Genomic DNA, 22255 nt, shown 5'->3' with positions numbered 1-22255 from the left:
CTTCTTTTGTGCCGTTCCACCCAGCTCCCCCACTGCCCTTGCTGTACTTTTAAAGTTGCTTCAAATCATCAGCATGCACTTGATCGAACAAACCTTCCCTGTGGTTCATCAAGTGAGGCAGGACGTGGGGAGCCTACGGAACTCGTTGCCACAAGATTATATTGAGGCCAAAATCTTAGCAGGAATCCCAGAAGAATCGGGTGTTTATGTGGCTATTGTGGACATCTACAGCTATGTTAGAGGATTAAAATCCATGAGGAGTGTGGTGAACCCCCATGCTGCTCTCCCGAAGCCAAGCTTCAGCAGTGGGGAATGGGTTGCACCCTCCTCTGAAGCATCTGGTGCTGGCTGTTGTTGGAGACAGGAGACTGGGCTGGATGGGCCCCGGTCTGGCACTGGCTAGCCATCCCGAGGTGGCCGGCTGTCCCATTCGAAACATTTTGTAGCATATTGAGGCAAACATCTCAGTTTGTAAAGTAGAGCCATGTCTCGTGATCCAGCTCTCGGAGAGTGGCTCCGCACTATTCCTTGGGAGTTGTCAGGGTCACCGTGCTGCAGAGGTGCTGACTGAGGAAAGCCCCTGCATCTCAGTGCCATGTGGTTCCGTGCTCCTCAGGGGTTATGTTCCAGGGCTACATTGGGGCAAACTGCAGATCCAGATCCCCCCAAAGCTGGTGGTTGTCACATGCCAGCGAAGTTCATTGCAATTTCCACCTTAAAGCTGCATGTCCCTTCCATTTCTTTTTCTGCAAATGTTGTGGGAGAAGCTAACGCTCATCAGAGTGAAGGATTTTTGCTGCCAGAAGTTAGGAAGACTATAAGCATCATATGCCCCGCCCTGCCAATGCACAGCAGTTCTGACCTGCAGCACCCCCCATTCCAGGCCTGCCCCATGGCCCCAGCTTTGCCAGTGTAACTCAGCCCTGATCTGCTCCACCTCCTACTATTTCAATCTGGGCAGTGGGGAGAAATCCCTCTTCTCCTCCCTTCTAAACCTAACGCATCTTGGGCCTAACCTGCAGTGTCCTCTGCAGCACCCCCAGCAACACCAGTCATTGGTTTCTGAGCAGATATTGCCAACTTCACCAACCGTTGCCTTTGGGAGGAGCCGCCAATTTAATTCCCACTACAGCCCTGGGAGGATTTGGAGTCCAGCTCCCTGGAGATGAGAGCTAGTGCACGCACCCACTCTGCTCTCCTCCTGTTGATCAAAGTGCAGCTGGTAAATATGTCTGTTCCCCCAGAGAGTGGCTCCAGCTGATCCCAGAGGGTGAGCAGTTGTGATGGGCAGCGGGAATGTGCCCTGCAAGGCCTCAGCCTAACTTTTCCCTACTTGTTTTAACTGCACAGTGCCTTGGGGCCCTGCCTCACCTCTGACCTGTCCACCTCATAACTCTGACTCTGTCCTTCCTTCCCAGCACTAACTGCCCCTAGGCATTGGAGTGTGATTAAACCCGATGGCGAGCCAATTTGTTAAATCATGACAAATGAGCTGAATTTTCTCTTTGATTTGTCATAGCTGTATTTTCTTTGTCTGCTAAAATCCATTGTGCTGTTAATCATTCCTCTTGTTATGGTTGGAGCATGCTGTTCTTTGCATTACAGGGACTTCTGGTGGGCAAAATTCTAAGACACAAGGTACAGTATTAGCCGGTGACCGTTAACAGTTAAAGCTTCCGATTGTATAGGTATGAACTAGACAAAGCCAAAAATAACATTATTTTATCTACCAGAAGCAAGTTTGAATGGCCGTGTTCATCTGTGTCTCCGGTTTGTGATGGTGTTTGTCTGGAAGTCCAGTGAAGCTGGGCTTTGGCTGCCATTGATCACTAAATCTGCAGCAAGTTCATCGCTTAGCAATGGGAACCACTAGCAAAGTTTGTTGTTGAACTTTTTTTTGTTCTTTAACGACAGATCCCTAGATTAGAATGCAGGGTTCCTTAGTCTGGGTACATGCACATCTCTCTGACAGGGCCAAGGGGCTGTTCATCAGGAGCAAGTTTTTAAAACTTTTCCAAGTCCTCTGTCAAATTTACTCCCACTTTTACACACCCACCCACACCCTTTCTTTTCTGCTGGTAAGAAGCCAGTGTTCCACGGCCAGTATAATGCATGGGTGTGTGTTCTTGAGTAATGGCTGCCTTATGTGAGTTAGCTGGGTCTGAAGCTACCAGTGCTGAATTTGATTCAAGATAGAGGCAGGAAGGGTTGGTAGCTCTAGGTTTGCCTGGACTGTTTCCACTACACTCCCAGAACTGTCTGGGGGTGTGCAGCCCTTTTCCCCTTCAGTGCTCAGGGGAGAACTTTGTGGCTGATGCTTCTTATAAGATGCTTTTTTCTTTGCTGGGTGTTTTCTTTTCTGATGGACTCTCTGTTTTTGAAGTTGTATCCCATCGACACCCCAGAGTGAGGGCTGGCAGAAAGAGCGTTTTTAAATCCATTTTTTATATTATTTCCCAACTGCTTTGGAGCATTAGAAGTGGTGGCTTTACAGAACATGAGGCAGCTGAAAACATCACCAAAGCACCTTCCCCCACTTCTGCCTCCCTCAAGGCCCAATTTCATCTTATTTTCAGAGATTCCAGAAAAAACTCCCCCAATTGTGAAATCCCTTTTCAGTAACTTTTGGAGAGAGTGGGTAGGAGAGATAGGAAAAGCATTAAAAAGTGAAAGCAGCAAACTGCTTTTGAATGCGTTTGTTTTACATGCCAAGGAAATGCATCTTCAGTAAGAGTGTCCTGCATACCTGATTAACTCGGAGTTCTGCGGTTCGCCTCAGGCTGGGATCCAAGATATAGTTGATCTTTACACTGTAGGTGGAGTATTAGTTTGCTGTTTCGTTTGGGCAACAGCAGACAACCAGGAGAACAATATGATTGTTGATCTAAGACACATGGTGTTGAAATACTCAAGTGTTGTGTTCTCCTGATCCATAAACGAGCCTGAAAGCCAGAGAGAAACTGCTAAACAGTGCCTTTTCAGCAAAACATGGATCCCTTGCTGGAGGCTCAGGCAGGCTGATTTTAAAGTGGAGGTAAAATAGTTTGCAGTTGAGATTGGCGGTGTGAGGTCCTGCACCTGGCATGTTCCTTTTTAAAGAGGCATGCAGGGCAGCTGTGAGTGTGTTAGAAGCTGATTGGAGCTTAGGGAAGCAGCACAGAAACATACAGCCTCGTCAGCAAAGCCGCGCTGTCCCTAGCATTACCGGGGGTGCTTTCAGAGGTATGCAGAGAGTGCCCCGTGGACAGAACTTTCACAGCTGAGCGTGGAAGTGACACCCACACAATTTGGCTGTGATTTTAAAAAGCACCTAAGTGGTTCTGGAGCACACGGCCCAGCGACTTTCAGTGGGGGCACGTTCTCCTGCGCTGCGGTGGCGCTTTGGAATATCCCACCCTTTGTGCACAAGTGACTCTGAGGCCAAAGTTTGTCAAAAGCTGGCTCTGCAATTTCTGAGTGCGTGCAGGATGTGGGGAGCTCACCCATATTTGAGCTGTTGCCTCCCCCCTCCCAAACGTGAGCAAACCCTAAGTCTTTATCTTGCCTATGAAATGTGCTCTGAAATAGCAACAGATCTGTGTGCAAACAAATTGCTCTTCGGAATTAACCTAGCCTGCCTCTTTCCTCCTTCCCACAATGTAGGTCCCCCGAGTATCCGAGCCATGAAGAATATAACAGCAGTGGCGGGTAGGGATACCTTCATCAACTGCAGGGTGATCGGGTATCCATACTATTCCATCAAGTGGTACAAGGATGCCTTGCTGCTGCCAGATAACCACCGCCAGGTGGTCTTTGAGAACGGGACCCTTAAGCTGATGGATGTGCAGAAGGGCATGGATGAAGGGGAGTATCTCTGCAGCGTCCTGATCCAGCCGCAGCTCTCTATCAGCCAGAGCGTCCATGTTACCGTGAAAGGTAGGAGGATGGGCGTGCTAAAGCGGCCCCTGGCTTTAGCAGGGGACTCGCTCTCCTACCCTGGTGTCCTTCCAGTTCTTGGAGTCTCTCATGTGTTAGTTGCAGGGGACTTTCAGGGACTTTCAGCAGCCCAGCTGGCTGATTTCAGCATTGTCCTTTTGGCATTTTCTCTCTCTCTTTCACGCACGCACACCAAAGTCAGAGCTATCCCACCATGCCTGGGTTTTACCAAGAGGGACGTAGGTGAGTCGTAACTGAAGAGCACAGTCACCTCAGCCTCGTTTGGTCTGGGGGAGCCCAGCTGTGGGGAGGGGAGAAAGGGTAACCGTCAGGAACGCTGCTGGAAAATCCCCGTTCTCCTGCCTGCAAGATGTTTGTTGCAGAAGCCTTTGCCAATTGCCTGTCCCGCTGCATGCGGCACCTCTCCCCTTCCATGCTCTTCTGGGCGTTTCGGCTGCACTGACTCGTCTGCCTCCCACCCACAGCCCCGGGGCACCAATGGCTCCCAGTGCTCAGTTGCACGTGGACAACAACTTTACCATGGGCCGCACATTTGCGGGCCCTGGCAGAGCAGAGGTTGCACTCGAATAATTGTGAGCAAGTTGCTGCTGTGGGATGAAGATGGATAAGCCAAGCAGGGACGCGTCTCGCTCCATTGGATGCACCCTGGGCTCTTCGGCCAGACGGTGGCCTTGCATTGCAAACGTTACATGGGTCCAAGATCAATTCCCATTGCTCTGGGTTAGCTGCTGAAGCCCCAGTGAATTAGTTCAGTTACTGCTGAATAACTGCCTGGACCTGCCGCTCCCTCTGCTGCCCCTCTCCATAGTGTATCCATTTCCCATTACGGGCAATGGAGCAAGAATTTACAGTGTAAACACAAAGTATTAAAACATCTAACCTTTGCTCAGATCACCTTCATTGAGGTTTTGCTGTGTGTGTTAGCTTTTAAAAAAATAATACACTCAGTCTTCCGAGCGGACAGAACATCTTAAAAGCTTCAACAGCCCATCAATTATTCAGCCCCATTCAGGGAGCTATCAGTCCTAATGAATTGAATCTGATGCATTCCATTCCAGTGACTTGCTGAGATTGTGTTATGAGCGTGTGATGCTACAGTATCTTCCATCCTCAGGGTTGTCGGGGCTCCTCAGCCTGTCGCCAGCTCGGTGGGTGCAGTAAATCATTTCGACAAACACAGCCACAGCAGGGGAGAAGAAGGGCAGTTCTTTCTCTCCGTCTCGCGGAGCCGAGTATTTCTGGAATGCCCTTGAGTTCTGCAGTGGGTTTTGTTCTGATGCCCCATCCTTCATAGCCTCATTTGGAATTGGGTTAGCAGGAGCATGCATCCATGCTGATTATGAATTCTGCCACTTGATTAGCTCGTACTCTCCTCCAAGGCTTTGCAAAAGGAACATGGAGGAAGCTGTGTTCTGTAGATGGCATGCATCAGAGATCTTCAGAAAGGCCTTCTCTGTCATCGGGAGCCCTACAGGGTTGGTAACTGCGCTGGGTATCTTTGTTGGCAGGAGCTTTTTTATTTTGGAAGCCACCACCCCTGATTTGAGCATTGGCCTGCTAAACCCAGGGGTGTGAGTTCAATCCTTGAGGGGGACATTTAGGGATCTGGGGCAAAAATTGGGGATTGGTCCTGCTTTGAGCAGGGGGTTGGACTAGATGATCTCCTGAGGTCCCTTCCAACCCTGATATTCTATGAACACAAGCTCTCAAGAGGACACAGTGCATTCAGCAGCACTTGCTAGTGCACTAAAGTTAATGTGTGGCCAGGCATCCTGGCAACTGGTCATGCAGAGTTCAGGGGGATTCCAAGTGAGGATACCTTGGGTGAGTTCCTTGTGCGGTAGGCTCAGGGTGGACAGTTTGGGAGTGTGGCAATAAGACACTTGTTGTCCCTATGTTTGGGAGCCCTTGATGTTTGTGTGAAATGAGTAGTAGGAGAGCTGGGAAGAGGGAGAGGACATTTGCATTTCTTCTTCTTCTTGTCACGAATCCCTTCTGTACCTTACACGTCATACTACAGTTCATCTGAGATTTTATTGCTGGTTTGAGTTTTACAAAACTCATTGGGCTCCTATGGGGAGAGCTGACCCTTGTGGATTGTCAGTACAGGTTTACAGTAAACAAAGCCAAACTTGGACTGAAACCATCATGCTTTCTGAGAAAACCATGTGAAATCCTGAGTTTGCACCAAACCCTAAATCTCTCCTTCTTCACTCAGGGATAACAATCTCAACAATGTCCTATACACCTGCATAGTCTAGTGCAGGTGCTAAAGCTCGGGACAAAATGTCCAAAAACTGTCATGGAGTTTTGGTGCGAAAGGGGTGGGCATACAGGGAGTACCTGGAGACTGCAGCGGAGAATGCCCTGGGTGTCTCTCCAACATGTGGCTGCATCAAGGAACGGAGCCTCCCAGCAAAAGAACTCAGCCTGCAACGGCAGGCGGCAGGAGTCTCCTCCCCTGAGACACTTTGAGAACTATGTTGGCCAAAGCACTAGGAAAAAATTTCAGCAGGGACAGCCCTTCGTTGGCCCATAAGCCTTTCCCACCTCTCCCTTCTCCAGCTGCATGAGGCAGTGTTACGTTTTTGTTCGTGAGCAGTGCAATTTTTCTTTATTTCAATGTGTGTGTGTGTGAGAGAGCGAGAGCGGGCCTACGTGGGTGTGTGCGCATGAAACATAACATAATTCAACTCTTCTCAATCTCGAGAAGGTGCCATTCGAGAATGTAAGTCTGCTGAAGATGAGCTGCAGACCCGCATATTCTGGGCTCCCATTGATATGCAAACCCTTCTGAGCCTGGATTTACTGTCTTGATCAGCAGTTGGTGGCAGTTGTAGAAAGTTGAGCTGATTTAAATGTTCTCTGGTCTGGCTGACAGGGCCATTCCGATTGGAAGGGAGACAGGTTTATTTCATCTGCAGCACGGCTGGTTAGAATTTATACCAGAATTTAGATGTCGTTTATTTATTTATATATTTATTGGCCATCAGATAAAAGACCCATGGAAAAAAATTGAAAATGCCCTGGAATACAATCCGAGCTGCTCCAAAGACCGGAGTCAATAAATATAATGGTATGCGCATAGAGGCTATGCGATGGCATGGAAAGCTGAAAAGCTTTTATTGCTACAGTCGCCGGGTGACCACATTACGTGCCACAAGGGAGTTCTGCAAGTCTTCCGAAGCAAGTGATGATACAGGCTTTACAGCACCCCTTGCCCCTGTGCCTAGCGTGTTATGCTAGTTTTTTAAAATCTTAGTCCTGTTTTTAAGTCTCCGGCTGCTTTTCCCTCTTTGGGGGCTAGTCACTTTTGAGCTGATGCTGTGGGTGTGCTCAGCATAGAGCTCTCCCCAGGAGCGGCATGAATGGGGAATTGCTTGGGACAGGAAGGACTCTGAGCTGCTTTCTCTGGCTGCTCCCTGCAGTGGTATGACTAGGGGGCATGCAGTGGAGTGGGGAGCAGTAATGGTTTGGGGGACGGCTGCGTTACCCATGTTCCTACAGCGTCACCTCGTATTGACCTCCAGGCCAAGCTGAGGGTGTGGGACCAGGGCTCATCGCCCCGGGATCCGGTTCTGTCAGTAGTGCTGCCTAGACTGGGCTGAAACTAAGGGTGTGTCTACACTGTAGCTGGGAATGAGCCTCCCACCTCGGGCAGACAGACGTGAGCTGGCAGGGCTCCAGTTAGCGAGCTGAAAATAGCAGTGTGGACGTTCTGGCTTGGGCTGAGATGGACACTGTAGGCGTCAGAACCCCAGCTCCAGCCCAAGCCAGAACATCCACACTGCTATTTTCAGCTCGCTAACTGGAGCCCGGCTACTGCAAGTCTGTGTCCCTGAGCTGGGGGGCTTGATCCCCGCTTTAGTGGAGAGGGAGCCAAAGGGGCGCTGATCCAAAGTCCTGATTACAAATGTAACCCTCTCACCTCAGGGCAAGGGCTGAGGAGATGGACCCTCTGCATGCAGCCCAGTCCAGGGGTGAGTGAATGGGCCCTGTATTGTGCTAATTAGGGGCATACTAGAAAAGAAGAGAGACAAGACAACCTTGGGAAACAATTGGAAAATGAAAAGCAGTGGGTTCAGCTCAGCTTGTCTCCGCCCAAGTGACAATGTCTTAGTGCCCCCCTGAGGTCAGCAGCTTCTTGTGATCCAGAGGAGGTGAGCATGAGAGAGTCCTTCCACTTGGAGTGATGGAAATTCCCCACCCCCGTGTCCTCCCCATTCTGTGTCAGCAGTTACATGAAAATCTGTTTTGGCTGTAGTCTCTTGGAGTGCAATGATCTCCACGCTCTCCATGGAGTGTCAGTTTTAGGCTCCAACAGTTTTACATTCCAGCCCCAAAATCCTGCTCAGATTTCGTTAGTGCTATTTAGTTTAGAATCCCTGTCTCTTTCGTGGCCCAGCCTTGTTGCTCATCCAAGTTCTTGCAGTTTCTGGGAGACATGGAGCCCTGAACCCGTCCTGTTTCTTACAGCTACGGAAGCCATCAGCTGTCACCATTGGGACCTCTTCTCCTTAGTGGTCTCTTTGTCTCCTCTGACATTACTGTCAGAGCATCCTCCCCCCTGGGATCCACTCTAACAGCTGTGCTCACTATTCCAGGCAGCAGACGAAACCTCTATCTCCTTTTAACCTAGTTTTGTGTGGATTTGGTGCTCGTGATTTAAATAGCGATACTCAGAGCCAAGTCTGGACTGGGCTTACACTTAGACAAGCTTTCTCTGTGAAGGAAACCCTGAACACTGCCGTGTGACCCAGTTCAGTGACTCTCCCAGCCCTGCTGCGTCGCTTCAGGCCTGAACTGCACTCCCCGGCCCAGTTCATTCCAACCCGGGGGCTCTGGCACCACTGTGCTAAAATGACGAGGAGTCTGGGGTGAGACCCACACATGCACTTACTCCACTTGTGAATTACCAGGCTCTGAAACCCAGGTCTGTGGAGTAAAAGGACTCGTGCACTTGTGAGCTTTCCTGAGCTGCCGTAGCTAGGGTGTGCTCTTGCTGAACACACGGGCGCTCCAGAGAGAGAAGAATTTGTAGTTGTCCCAACATCAAGAAGTTAATGCAGAATATAGAAAACCCTTCAAGAGCCGGCTGTCGTCAAGGAGAGTTGGAACATGGGAGGTTCTTCTGCCGAATTCTTGCTGGGGCTGTGTTGTTTTGTTGGTGTTTAAAGAGGCCTGTGAGGTGTGTTGGGAGAGAGCAGTGCACGGATGCCCAAGCCCTCCTCCCCTCTGCAATAGACTGCAGAGCATACACAATTAATTGTTCATTAATTATGGAAAACAGGCACTGCTGGCTCCATGGCTCCAGCTTCTGGCGTCCTTCCTCTGCAGCTGAGCTAATGGAGCGTCCTAGTCCCGTCGGAAAGAGGTTCTCCGGCCCGTATCTGCTCCCAGAGCACCACAGAGGGCTCTGCTGAGAGCGTTAAGTGTTGGAATAAAAACCTCCGTGTTTCCAGCAGTGAGGGCCATCTTGGCTGACGTGACAGTAGATTTGTGTCACAGATGTCGCCATGAGACACAACATCACTCATTGCACAGAGCCACTCAACTTGTGGCCAGGTGCCCCCTTAAAGGCGTGTTAAATTGCCCTGGTGTGGCACGGTGGGTCGGCATAATGGTACTGATAACACCCACTGTTAGTGGGGCCACAGGGAACACTGTGTGGCCACAAGGAGGGTGCTGGGTTCAGTTCCCCACAGTGTGAGTGGGCGCAGCAGCTCCTTGGAAGCCATAGGAGTTGGGTCTACACCCCTCAGGGCTGAATTTGCCCCAGTGACTTCAGGCTTAATTTTTAAATGATTCTGGGTCCTTCTTCCAAACCAGGCTCCTCACTGTTTTGCTCCTTGCCTTGCCAGTCCCTCCCCTGATCCAGCCCTTTGAGTTCCCACCGGCCTCGATTGGCCAGCTCCTCTACATCCCCTGCGTGGTCTCCTCGGGGGACATGCCCATCCGCATCACTTGGCGGAAGGATGGGCAGGTGATCATCTCTGGCTCGGGGGTCACTATCGAGAGCAAAGAGTTCATGAGCTCCCTGCAGATCTCCAGCGTCTCCCTCAAGCACAACGGCAACTACACGTGCATCGCCAGCAACGCTGCCGCCACCGTCAGCCGCGAGCGGCAGCTGATCGTGCGAGGTGAGAGCCTGGGCAGCCCCAGGGGGCGGGCGTGGCTGGGCGCTCGTCGTCCTGTCCTCTGAGCCAAGACCGGCGTCCTCTCTGTGGTTTGGGCGCTTGCAATCCAAAGCAGCCTGTGCCCTCTTTGGGGGTGAGAGAGACGGAGGTAGAGCATGGCAGGAGGAGAGACGTTCAGAGGCGTGGATGGGAGAGAAGAGAGCGCTGCAGGTGGGGTTGGAAATGAGGCAGCGGGACCGGGACCGCACTGGTGAGACTGCAGCAGTGCGGGCAGGAGGCCTGTGCCGCTGAATCAGCGGGATGAGCCCGCCAAGAGCCATGGTGACCGTGCTGTTCTTTAACTTTCCCCAGTGCCGCCTCGTTTCGTGGTCCAGCCCAACAACCAGGATGGCATCTATGGCAAAGCGGGGGTGTTGAACTGCTCTGTGGATGGGTATCCCCCTCCCAAGGTCATGTGGAAGCATGCAAAAGGTAGGTGTGAGCGACCATGTCTCACGCATGTGACGGCTGGCTCGGGGAATGGCCCGTTCGTGGCAGCTGCTCTGCCTGGGCGAAGGACGTGCTTGAGGGGTGAAAAGGCCCATGGCAGCCGTGGCCGCCCCTCTCCCTTACAGGGTCTCTCCTCCACGCTAGTCACGATCTGGTAGTTGCCTTAGCAAGGCGGTGCTAGACAGTATGTGATATTGCTTCGCTGGGATTATAGCTCACTCGGATCCCACCTGCACTGCTAGTGACTGCATGTGTGTGTTCCTCCTTGCACCAGCCTCTGAGCCCGTTCCAGAGGAGAGCTGAGGAGACTGGCCAGGCATTTTAGAAAGGAGATAGCAAACCTCTTCTCCACTGGCCCTCATGGGCTGCAGCCCCTCCTTCTCTCTGGCACAGTATTCTCCAGATGCTGCTCCGCCCTCTGGGCCCATCCGCAAGGGCGCATGGGAGAGAGCTCTGCTGTTTGTAAAATCCCAGCGCAGGTCAGCGTCTTGTAACCAGACCTGGCGTGGGGCTTTTCAGCCTGTTCGGCCCGGAAGTTCACTCCTCTACCGCAGCTGCTGCTGACGTGCTGGCGCTTGGGTGCCGTTCTGGGGGTGCCATTGTGAAGCTTGACACATTTAAGTCTCTCCCTCTCCCCAGCAGGCATGGCTGTTTTCCCCTTCTTCTGTGCTGTGGAGGGAGGTGAAGCCAGTCTGGTGCCACTTTTGCTGATGACCTACATCTTTTATCTGCTTGCCATTTGGACGCTGGTGCGAGCCGGGTTCTGAGCCCTGTGTGCGGCAGGCAGCTGAGTGTGCAGACCCAGCCAGGAGCTCACGCTTTCTATGGGACTCTCCCAGGAATGGCGGCTGTCTTTTCTCTTGAACTTCTCTGGGTAGAGGGAGGTCAGGGCAGGCTGAGAGGGAGGCGTTAGGAATCTGGGGGACATTTAAAAGCAACAGACAATAGCAGCCTCAGGCGCCCCTAAACCACCTCTGCCTTAGCTGTGTCCTCTCAGGATTGTTTCTTTGTGTCTCCTCCTAGGAAGCGGGAACCCCCAGCAGTACCATCCTGTGCCCCTCACGGGCCGCATTCAAATCCTTCCCAACAGCTCGCTGCTTATTCGTCATGTGCTGGAGGAGGACATTGGCTATTACCTTTGCCAGGCCAGCAACGGTGTGGGGACGGATATCAGCAAGTCCATGTTCCTCACTGTCAAGAGTAAGTAGCTCAGCCATTTCACAGCGAGTCCGAGGTGGGGAGAGCAGGGGAGAACCAGCTGGGGGCAGAGGGGAGAAGTCACCCAGCAAATGGGATGCAGAGAGGAAAGAAGAGAGGAAGCAGGGAACAGACCCAGTGTTCGACATGCCCCCTACTCTGGGTGGCCTGCAATGTTTGGAGGGAGAGAGCAAATGTGCGTTTGTGGGGAAAGGACAGCAGCACGGTGGGGAAGAGACAGGGTCAGTTACTTGTGGAGCATGCTGGGGGTTGGGATGCGACTGGGGTGCCAGGAAAGCTGGGGTGCCAGTGAGCTCAGGAAATTGGAATGCAGAGTCCCTAGAAACGCCAGAGAGAGAGAACAAAGACACCAGGCGTTGGAGAGGTGTGTGTGGTAAAACCTAGTGAGCTGGGGAAACCGGCTAGAGGGTCTTCATGGAATGCACAGACCATGGCTCCTGCTGCTTCCCTGTAGGACATTGCATGTACGCTGGCCTTGGAGGTTGTCTGTCAGGTTATTCGATTTTCACAGAAAACTCTTCCAGTTGTGGGAAATTTTGACAAAGAAAGTCATCGAAATTTCAAATGTGTTTGATCAGCTCTCCGCAGGGGGAACTCCCCCCCCCGAGCAGGGGCACCCAGAGAGCTGAATGGTTGGTACAGAGAGATCCCAGGGCCATCATGGGAGTGATTATGCTGCAGAGTGTAAATTCATTGGGACAGTTGCCCTTGGTGAGGGAATCAGTGGTGTTCTGCGGGGGTGAATGGGACCCTTTATGGGCTGCCAGGATTGCATCTCACCGTCTGGTTTTGGGGGTCAAATTTGCTTAGATTTTAAGCCCTCCAGGGCAGGGGGTGCCTTGTCTCCTGTCTGTACAGCACCTTGTGTGCTGCAGGTGTTGGCAAGCAGAGAGGAGTAACAAATGCAGTGTCTAGGTGGGTTTATGTCCCCTGGGTCTCTGGGCCTGTGTCTCCCCCACTGCCTCATGCCCCAGCTAGGTCTTAAATCAAATCCCCGGGGCCAGGTGGAGGGTAAAGTTCCAAAACACCTGGGTACTAAAGACGACTCAGGGTCATTTTCAATCCTATGTATTGCTACCTGGTGCTGCGTAGCTCAGCCCCTGCGTTCTGGCTGCAGGCCAAGCTCTGCTTGCTGGAGCGGTGTGTCTCAGCCAGCTCAGTGCAGTGCCATCTGATAGCTCCCTCCTTTTATATTTGGAGATACTTTATCGCACGCAAAGCCCTTCCCGCCTCGGCAGGCCAGCACGCGAATTTCTGGCAATCAATGCAGAGAGAGCTGAAAGATGGATTGATTCCTATCCCCCGGGGAGCTGCTTCCCTTACCCTATCAAAAAACACTTTGTCCTTAATAAAACTGGGCAATCAATCTACATCATCCGAGGGGAAAAGAGGAAGGGAAATAGCTTTGCTAACTCCCTGCATATGGGCCTGTTAGTGGTGTTAGACACCTTGTTCACACTGCGCGCAGTATTGGATTCCTCTCTCGCTGCAATCAGTGGAATAGATAATCTCCAGCTCCTTTTTATTTAGTTCGGTTGTTGCAAGAGCTTAAATCTGAAAGAAGCAGCAGACTATCCCAACTGTGCTCATTACTGCGGCGGTTCATTCATGTCACTCGAGTTAAGATCATGTCATGGCTCCGTTACAGAGCGTCAGATGTTCAGGGCTTTATTACCAGGCTGTGAAACAGTATCACTCAGGGCTGCAGTGAGCTCTTTGAGCTATTTATTCACCAAATTTCACAGGTTGGTGCTTCCTGCTTTTAAAGAGTGTAGCGTTGCTGTCCTCTTCCATTCCAGTGCTGAACCCTTCCTGGCTTTGGTAAGCTAATTAACACAAGTAAGGGGCTTTGAGATCCACTGGGAGAAAGGCACTCTGGACAGGCTAACCCTTAATGGCCCGTGCTTTCCTCTTACACAGCTCTTAGTGGAGTCAGTGGGAGCTTTGCCCGAGTGAGGACTTCAGGATCTGTCTCTTTGTGATTTTATTATTTAAGATGCATCTTCCCCCAGCTGGTTGGTTATAAAGCCTCAATTCAGAAAATACATGTGAGTAGATCTGTGCATGTCTCATTTACTTCAATGGGACTACTCAAGTGAGTAAAGTTACTCCTGTTCATAAGGGTTCATAGGATCAGACCCTCATGGTGGCATATTTGGGGACTGGCAGGGGCTGAACAGAGGTTTTAGACCCTCTGACTGGTGCAGGCCCAACCCGTCCCACATGTTGAGGCTGTCTGCCAGCATGCTGAAAATGGCTATGTTCAGGTTTGGTAGGAGTTGGGGGATTATTTCCACTAGCTTTAAATGGGGCCAGTCAGCACCTGATGCTTACTGCACCCAGGGTCTCCTATTTGTATTTGTTTGCACAAAGATTTTCGTAACAAAATAAGCATGAGTGAGTCTGCCCCAGCCTGGGCCACGCAGCCACCCTGACTCCAGCTGGGGCTGGCCTCCCTAGCTTGACACTCCCAAATCCCTGCACCCGACACTTATCAGTTCCCAGTCAGGACTCAAACATTAGAAATTGGTCACAAAAATGAAACAAACAGATTGGCTCTGGTTGCCCCTTCACCAAGGTCTTTCCCTCCCTCCCCTCACATGTGTTAATTTCTCTTGTGGATTGATGAATTGAAAAGAGCCATTTCAAACAAAATACTTCAATAAGATGCAGGTACAAAGCATAGACGATTAATCCAGAGTGAATGTGCAGAACTATCCAGAGTTTGAACTGTCTCCTCGTCCCCACTGCCTTGTGTAATTGCATCCCAGGACAGGTTGCTTGCTGACTTGAATAGCACATAACCTTATTATGCATGTGCTTTTACATTTCTCGGAGACCTCTGCAGCCTTTGAAAAGGCTCGACTGAATAGGTAGACAAAGCGCCACAGCCAATTAAACGTTATAAAGGTTCTTTGTTTTGTTTCATTTTTTTAATTTTGTTTAGAGAAATGTCAGGCCAATTAAAGTGAGATCGGTGCGAGCTTTCATTTAAAGGCAGGTCACTGTGGATGGAGTCAAATGAAAGTTAATCAGAGTCCAAACAAAATGTGCTTGTGCGCGGAAGAGAGACGGGGACTGGCCTTTTAAAGCCACATTGCTGGGAAGGGTCTAGAGGCTTCTTATATGTGGGGAAGGTTCTGTTCTATGTTCCATGTGCCCAGATACTGCAGTGATGGGCACTGTGTTGATCACCAGAATGGAGAGAGAATATCCCATGTAGGGATTTATGGGTGTGGCTTGGGGTTCTGCAAACCCACCAGCCCCACAAAGATTGAACTGCTGCTTTTGTCAGGTGGCAAGTGAAGAAAACAGCTCTGGTTCTAGAGTAACAGCCGTGTTAGTCTGTATTCGCAAAAAGAAAAGGAGTACTTGTGGCACCTTAGAGACTAAGTTGATAGATTTCCACTCCATAAGGCTAAATGCAGTGCCTTGCATAATGACAGGTTTCAGAGTAACCGCCGTGTTAGTCTGTATTGGTTCTATCCTCCTTGGAAGTTTAGCCCCTTGGGTTGCCATTTCTCCACCCTTCTTTCCTGCCTTTAACAAACACTGGGTGAGAGTCGTGAGAGCACACCAGTGGGCAGAAGGTAGTACGGGGCTGTGTGTTGGCTCCCAGACTGCGGTACGGAACATATGTGTGCTCATGAAGGAGTATTGTCTTTTGTGGTCAGGACTTTTGGGTGCTTGTCTCCGCTCAGCCTCTGGCTTGCTCTGTGACCCTGGTCCAGTCTCTGTTTCCCCACCTGTTAGATGGGGATAATGCTGCAGGCATCACAGAGATGGTTTGGCATGATTTATGGTTAGTAAAGTCCCTTGGGGTTTGTAGACGCTTTTGTGTAAGGATCCCAAGTAACTGTTGTTAATGTTGGTGTGGTTCTTTCCACAGACACACCGAGTGGGCGGGGCGGGGGGGGTATGGGGGGGAGACAGCTGTTCTGTTCAGAACATGAGAGTCAGTGAGTCTCTCTTGGGTTGATTTGAGACATGAGAGGCTCTTAAACCTTGGGGTTTTCCCTCTGGAAGTGCAAATTCAGTACTGTAACTCCTCGCTTAACATTGTAGTTAAGTTCCTGAAAAATGTGACTTGAAGCGAAACGATGTTAAGCAAATCCAATTTCCCAATAAGAATTAATATAAATAGGGGGGTTAGGTTCCAGAGAAATTCTTTTCACCAGACAAAAAACTATAAATACACACACACACACACACACACACACACAGTATAGGTTTTAAGCAAACAATTTAATATTGTACACAGCAATGATGATTGTGAAACTTGGTTGAGGTGGTGAAGTCAGAGGGTGGGATATTTCCCAGGGAATGCCTCACTGCTCAATAATGAACTAGCGTTCGGCTGAGCCCACAAGGGTTAACACATTGTTGTTAATGTAGCCTCTCACTCCGCAAGGCAGCACCAACAGAGGGAGGGGAGGCAGCCTGGCAGACAGAGACACACACCCTGTGTGTGGGGGAGAGAGAGAGAGAGAGGTGCGTTGCCCCTTTAAGTACGCTGACCGGACTCTAAGTACATTGCCTTTAAAAAAAAATCGGGAAGTTGAGACAGCAGCTCCTTCCTGAGCCCTGTCCTGTCCTTCCCTGCTCCATATGGAGAGGGGTTAGCGGGGGGCAGCAGTAGGGGGAGGGGAACACCCTGACATTAGCCCCCCTCTTCCCCACTCCCCCGCACAGCAAGCAGGAGGCTCCCGGGAGCAGCTCCAAGGCAGAGGGCAGGAGCAGCACACGGCAGTGGGGGGAGGGACAGCTGAACTGGGGGCAGTTGGTAGCCTGCTGGGTGGCTGCTGCACAGGGAACTTAGGGGTGCGGGGAGCTGATGGGGGGCTGCCGGTCCACCCTGGTTCCAAGCCCCCACCAGCTCGCTGCAACGGGCTGCTCTTCCTGCAAGCAGTGGACAAAGCAGGTGGCTGCCAAATGAGTTATAAGGGAGCATTGCACAACTTTAAAGGAGCATGTTCCCTAATTGATCAGCAACGAACAGAACCAGGACGACTTTAAGTGCGGAGTTACTGTACTGATCTATTTTATTCCCTATGCCCTGAACCTAGTCATTGATCCTGCTCCGGAGAGCACCTGTCCTGAGCCAGTGTGATTTTGGCAAGGAAGTTTCACGTTTTCGGGGAAATGTTTTTTTGTAGCAGGCTGAGTTTATTTAAGGGGGAAAGGCAGGTGTTAAAAGTTGCTCAGGTATTTGGAATGTGAGAAGTAATCCTGGGGGAAGGCTCAGTGAGCAGAGTGCCGGTGAGGGGATCAAAGGGGCATGAACACAGTTATGCACCATGCTGGGTGTCGAGAGGGAGGGCCTGATCCTTAGCGGGTGGAAAGTCCATGCATGTGGATGTGATGGAGCTATGCTAGTTTGCATCCGCTGAGCATCCGGTCCGATGCAAATGCACGGCGCTTAAGAGATGTGGCGTCTCCCCTGGGGATGATTTGGGGCTGCTCCTGTACCGTTGTTTCTGTCTCTGCAGTGCAAAGGCCAGGTGCATTCTCTCCCCGCCAGCCCAGGAGTGATCTCCGATAGTCCCGTCTCTGCTGCAGGGTGGATGCTAGCCAGGTTCAAGGAGCTCTTTGTAAACTGAGGGGAGATAAGGAGCAGGTTGAGAAAGCTGTGTCTGTCATTCTGTATGGGCCATGCCTTGGAGCTCTCTCCCAGAGTGTGCATCAGTGCAGCTGTTAAGGCAGCTGTCCCATTACCTTCCTGAGGAACCCCGCCTGCCCATCAGCTTGGAGGGCCTCCATTTTCGGACACAGACTTCTGCTTCAAGATGGCTGCTGCAGCAGAGCAAGTCACACACTGTGCTCTCTTGGGGAGATGTTGCATCTGTTCATTTTTGTTCCCGCTAATCTGAAATAAAAGGTGCAGAGACTTAAAGGGACATGCTTTGTGTGTGCAGAAAACACGGCAGCAGGCGTGAAAACCAACAGTGCTGCGGGACAGCTCGGGTTGCTGTTCGCAAGACACATTTTGGAGTGAGGGGGGGTGGCCTTCAGGGGCTTCCAGACCCTGCCCTAGTCCCCCTCCAGTGGCTTGAGCTCATTTTCCAGCAGTTGCTGCTTTCTCCACCTTTGCTACCTATCCTCCCTCCCCCCAGCCCCATTCCCTGTCAGCTGGTTTGACAATGACATGAGTACAATATTGAAGATTTCAGAGGGCCATCACCTTTCCTTTGGAGAGATGATCAAGTGTCTGGATAATAGGCCAACAATCAGGATGTCTATAGCATTTACAGAGAAATGGGAAAGCATCTGAAACAGCTTCCCTCTTCGGCTGAGCTTGCAGAGCATGATATCAGACGTTCTTAAAAAGTCCACAGGGCAGGGGTCTCATTGGGCCTCCATCTAACTGTCCATGTTCCCCAATCTCTTGGACATGCCTCAGCAGAGTGAGTGGGGGCAGGAGAGATGACAAGAGGTAGGAACGGAAGTTTTGATCTGTCGTGCTGCTTTTTGGACTATGGATTTTCAGACTTTGTAAGATAAAAGCATAATTTTATCGACGGCTTCATCAAAGCCTGGACTGTTAGCGCATAGGCCAGCCGCGCTCTCGGGGAGGAGCAGCACCCTCGGTGCCTGCACACTTGCTGGTCTCACGTTCCCCTGGTCCTGCACCTGCTGAAATACCTATTTTTGTCGCTCTTTAGGCCAGGGAGTGTCTGTACAGCCCCTGCACAATGGGGCCCACGCTTGGCTAGTCTCTAGGCTGTAAGTGTGTGATAATAACATAGTGAATTTACATGCAGGGTTTTCTAAAGAGCATTTTTGTGCTCTGGAGGGAAATTTAAGGTGATGCTGTCAAGTTTAAAATAACGATTTCAAACAAACAAACGCTTCCTTGTGTAAAATTCCAGGAGTTTTAAGAATCAGATTTGCATTTCACCTGTAATGCTTTTTCTACGTTTCAGCGCTCTGCCTTAGCTGGACAGCGAGCAGAAATCCATCAGTTTTCTCCCTGGCCTTCGTGCAGTGCTTGAGTGCAGATTATAATGTCCTGACTCTGAGTTGTCCTGTCCCCTGTGAGGAAGGCCGAAGGCAATGGGGCTCCTTTGGAGGACGATACTCCTCAGTGTGAGCAATGGTGTGGCAACTGGCCTGCAGCTTGCAAATGCTGCAGGGGAGGTTAACAATCCAACCAGCTGCTTTCGTCTCTATTAGCAAATTCCCAGCATGGGACTATTTCCATATGTTTTGTCCCTTTAAAAGTAGTGCTCAGGAGAGCAACCATTAAAAGCGATAGCAGGGCACAATTCTGACGTGAGCTGTGTCGATGCGCTGCACTCCAGTTGTTTGGGTACCTGAGCCTCTCCTGACCAGCGCGTGGCTGTCAGGCAGCCAGTCTGTCCCAGCCTGTGTAGTGGTTTAAAGATATTCACAGACCTTCCCTAGGGACTAGGGAGCTAAGACAGGATTGAAAGCATGCAGCAAAAGGGAGAGTCATCCTTTATACAGTCACTTGGAAACCCCTTCTCACCGGGGCTGGGGGACATTGTGGAAACTCTAGGTGTGGCTCTTGCTGGGTACTGAGCTCCTCGTTCGAGATGCTGAGCACCTTCAGCTCCCTTTGAAAGTCCATGGTGCTGGAGGGCGCCCAGCACAGCACCTTGCATGGTCAAGGCTCTAAGATGGAGTTGGGAGACGGTGTGCACACGCACGTGGAATGCGCGTGCCCCCGCTCTGGCACATGCATGCTCCCTGCCAGCAGGCCCAGCAGAGGCACCAAGCTGGGATGTATTTGGAGGTTCGCTGTCAGTACTCCAAGAGCATAACTGATTGCTTCCATGCAATTTGAATTAATCTCATGCTTCAGGTGAAACTCAGCTAATCAGTGTAGACAAGAAGCCGAAATGGGTGCAATCAAATTAACATCACAGAGCCAGCTCTTTTAAAAAAAAAAAAAAAAAAAAAAAAAGGATCATTCTTTGTTGCCCTTTTCATTCGATTGTCACTCCAGCATGGTGCTGCTTTCCTTACCCCCGGCCTGGGCTCAGGATGGCAGAACGCACAGCGCATTGCCAATTCCCTTTGGAGCAATCTTATCTCTGCCCACCAGATGGGATCAGTCTCTTGTTTGTGTCTTGTTAACAAGAAAGAGGGACACAAAGGCGGAACAAGAGAAGGAAATGCTGTTTGGGGAGGAGGTGGCTGTTCTGGCTTGTGATTTGGAGGGAGGAGGTGAGGAGGGGTGGGGGGGAATGTTAGTAACTGCCAGAAAAATAGTTCCCAAAGGAAACCTTTAAAAACAGCGACCCTACAATGCACGTTCTGCCGCCGTGTTGGCTGCCCTCCTGACCCTGCCGTGTGCCGTGGTGGAAGCGAACGGTGCATAGATACAGGGGCTGATTTTTCAAAGGTGCTGAGCATACACAGCTCCCAGTGGTTTCAGCGGGTGCCCAGCATCTCTGACAAATTGAGACACCAAGGTAGAAACCCTTCTGTGCCGGCACCTCCCGCACAAGGAAGAGCTCTCTCTTGCCATGATGTTTCAGGAGTGCCTTGAGTACGACAGCATTGTACATCGGGCCTTAGACCCTTCCTACCAGGGGAGGGCCACCCTGCTAGATCCCAGGCTTGTCCGTCTGTCCAGTTTATCATTTGTGTCACGGGATGGCATCTGACTCCCTCATGGCTGGTGAGTTTTGGATGCTGTCCTCCTGCTCACCTGTCTCCGCCTCTCTGTGGCTGCTGCCAGGCTGGCTGTCGGCAGGGGCGTCCGGGGCTTTGCTGGGAAAGCAGGTGAGCTGGAGAGGATTTGACTTGAGACCTTTGTGCAGACGCCTCTCAATGCCCTTCCCGCACCTGCCCTGACACGACTACCGCACACTAAGTCACCGGAAAGTCATAAGGGGCCAGGGGGTCCTCAGCTGGCTCGACTGGCTGCTGCATTACACTTACCCCACCCCAGTGGTGCTGGGCCGTGCCGGCCTCACCGTGCCTATGGCCTCTCTGTGCTTTCCCTCCTCTCTCTCACACCTCAATCCTTCACCAAGTGCCCTGCACACAGGTGTGCTGGCATCCCTCAGCCTTGCCACAAGCCAAAATACAACAAGGTGCAAGCAGCTCAGAATCCACAATGGGGACTGATGTGATGATGGGGCCAGAGCCATGACATGCAGGTCTGGGGTGGGGATGGAGCTGGATGCTGGTGTGGCCTCAGGCTGTGTCTGCACAGCAATCAGACACCCACAGCCGGCCCGTGCCCGCTGACTCAGGCTCAGGCTGTGGGGCTGTTTCAGGGCCGTGCAGACATACCAGCTCGGGCTGCAGCCTGAGCTCTGGGACCCTCCCACTTCGCAGGGTCCTTGCACTGGGCTCTAGCCTGAGCCCGAACGTCTCCACCAGCCCAAGCTCTGTAAGGCCAAGTCAGCGGGCATGGGCCAACCCTGAGTGTCTAATTGCAGTGCAGACGTACCTGCAGGCAAGGGTGAGTTCTCTTCCTGTCTCCAGTCAAATTCATGAGAAGTGTTGATTTTGCTTTGAGCCTGTGGGTTCCTTTGAGCCTGCAATCTGGGAGCGGAGCAAACCCCGGACAGCTCAGACCAGATGGGGGCATCACTGCACAACCCGGGCTGGGCAGCACACCGCTCTGAAGGAGAGAACTGGTGCAGTAGGAAACATCTGCCCATGGAGTCTGCGTGACGCCTCAGGAAAAGAGCCTTGCAGATGAATCAGGCCAGTGGAGTGGATTCTCGGGCCTCTCTCCCCACCGTCTTCGCAGCTCCTCTCCCCCCAGGGACCTCAGCGCAGCCCATGCCGCGGTGGACACTCAGCTGGAATCTCAGCCACTTGTCAAAACCATGTAGGCAGAGAGAGAGGAAATTATTAACAGAGAGAGACCAGGGCAAGAGACCTTGCACGAGAAGGGTTATTAACGTTCCAGCCGCAGAGGGGAAGGGATGCTGCTTGTCTGAACTTTTCCTTCTGAGACTGGTAGAGCCTGGCTGTAAAGAGCAACCCTCTGCAGCCTGAAGGCCATGGGACTCCATTCCTGTGGCACAGAGGCACTGATGCCCCATGCCCCCAATTCATATTGCAAGGAGAGGTTTAGGGAAGCCACGGCAGGGTGGGAGATCTGAATGATGCTTCGTGCACCCCCAGTTCCCCCAGGGTGTGGCCTTGCCATCAGAGCTAGGAGCTGGCAGTCAGGACTCCTGGGTTCCACTCCCAGCCATGCCTCGTCATGTGACTTTGGGTGCCATTTCACCTCTGAACCACAGTGTCCCCAGCTGCATGCTGGGTCCCTGTAGGACCCGTAACCAGAGAAAAGTTCCCTTGCTGTGAGATCCTTGGCTGGAAGGGGCTGTAGACACATGGACTATTATTAGTCAGGATGTCCAGTGACTTAATGCTGGAAATGTGAGTCCAACCTGGAGCTGTTCCCCTGGGCACACCCGTCCCACACGCCTCTACCGCAGCTGCGCATGCCCAGGGCTCTGTACTCTGGGCGGTAACAGGTCCCA

The 22255-nt window shown here is 51.6% G+C and overlaps 1 protein-coding gene across 5 annotated transcripts in view; it reads left to right on the top strand.

Annotated features, from left to right (window-relative positions):
• Window positions 1-22255, top strand: part of DSCAML1 (DS cell adhesion molecule like 1) — a 348185-nt gene that overhangs the window by 185257 nt on the left and 140673 nt on the right. For 3 of the 5 annotated variants that reach the window (XM_073321085.1, XM_073321084.1, XM_073321086.1), the window contains 4 exons: window positions 3643-3915; window positions 9798-10076; window positions 10425-10544; window positions 11586-11762. In XM_073321085.1, the coding sequence (XP_073177186.1) occupies window positions 3643-3915; window positions 9798-10076; window positions 10425-10544; window positions 11586-11762 (849 nt within the window). Of the gene's footprint in view, window positions 1-1605; window positions 1639-3642; window positions 3916-9797; window positions 10077-10424; window positions 10545-11585; window positions 11763-22255 lie in introns of those variants that run through there. The other 2 variants (XM_073321087.1, XM_073321089.1) reach the window with 2 other exon arrangements.

The sequence above is a fragment of the Lepidochelys kempii genome, chromosome 22 (genome assembly GCF_965140265.1).
Source record: "Lepidochelys kempii isolate rLepKem1 chromosome 22, rLepKem1.hap2, whole genome shotgun sequence".
Classification (NCBI taxonomy): Eukaryota; Metazoa; Chordata; order Testudines; family Cheloniidae; genus Lepidochelys; species Lepidochelys kempii.
This window is presented reverse-complemented; position numbering and strand designations above follow the sequence as displayed.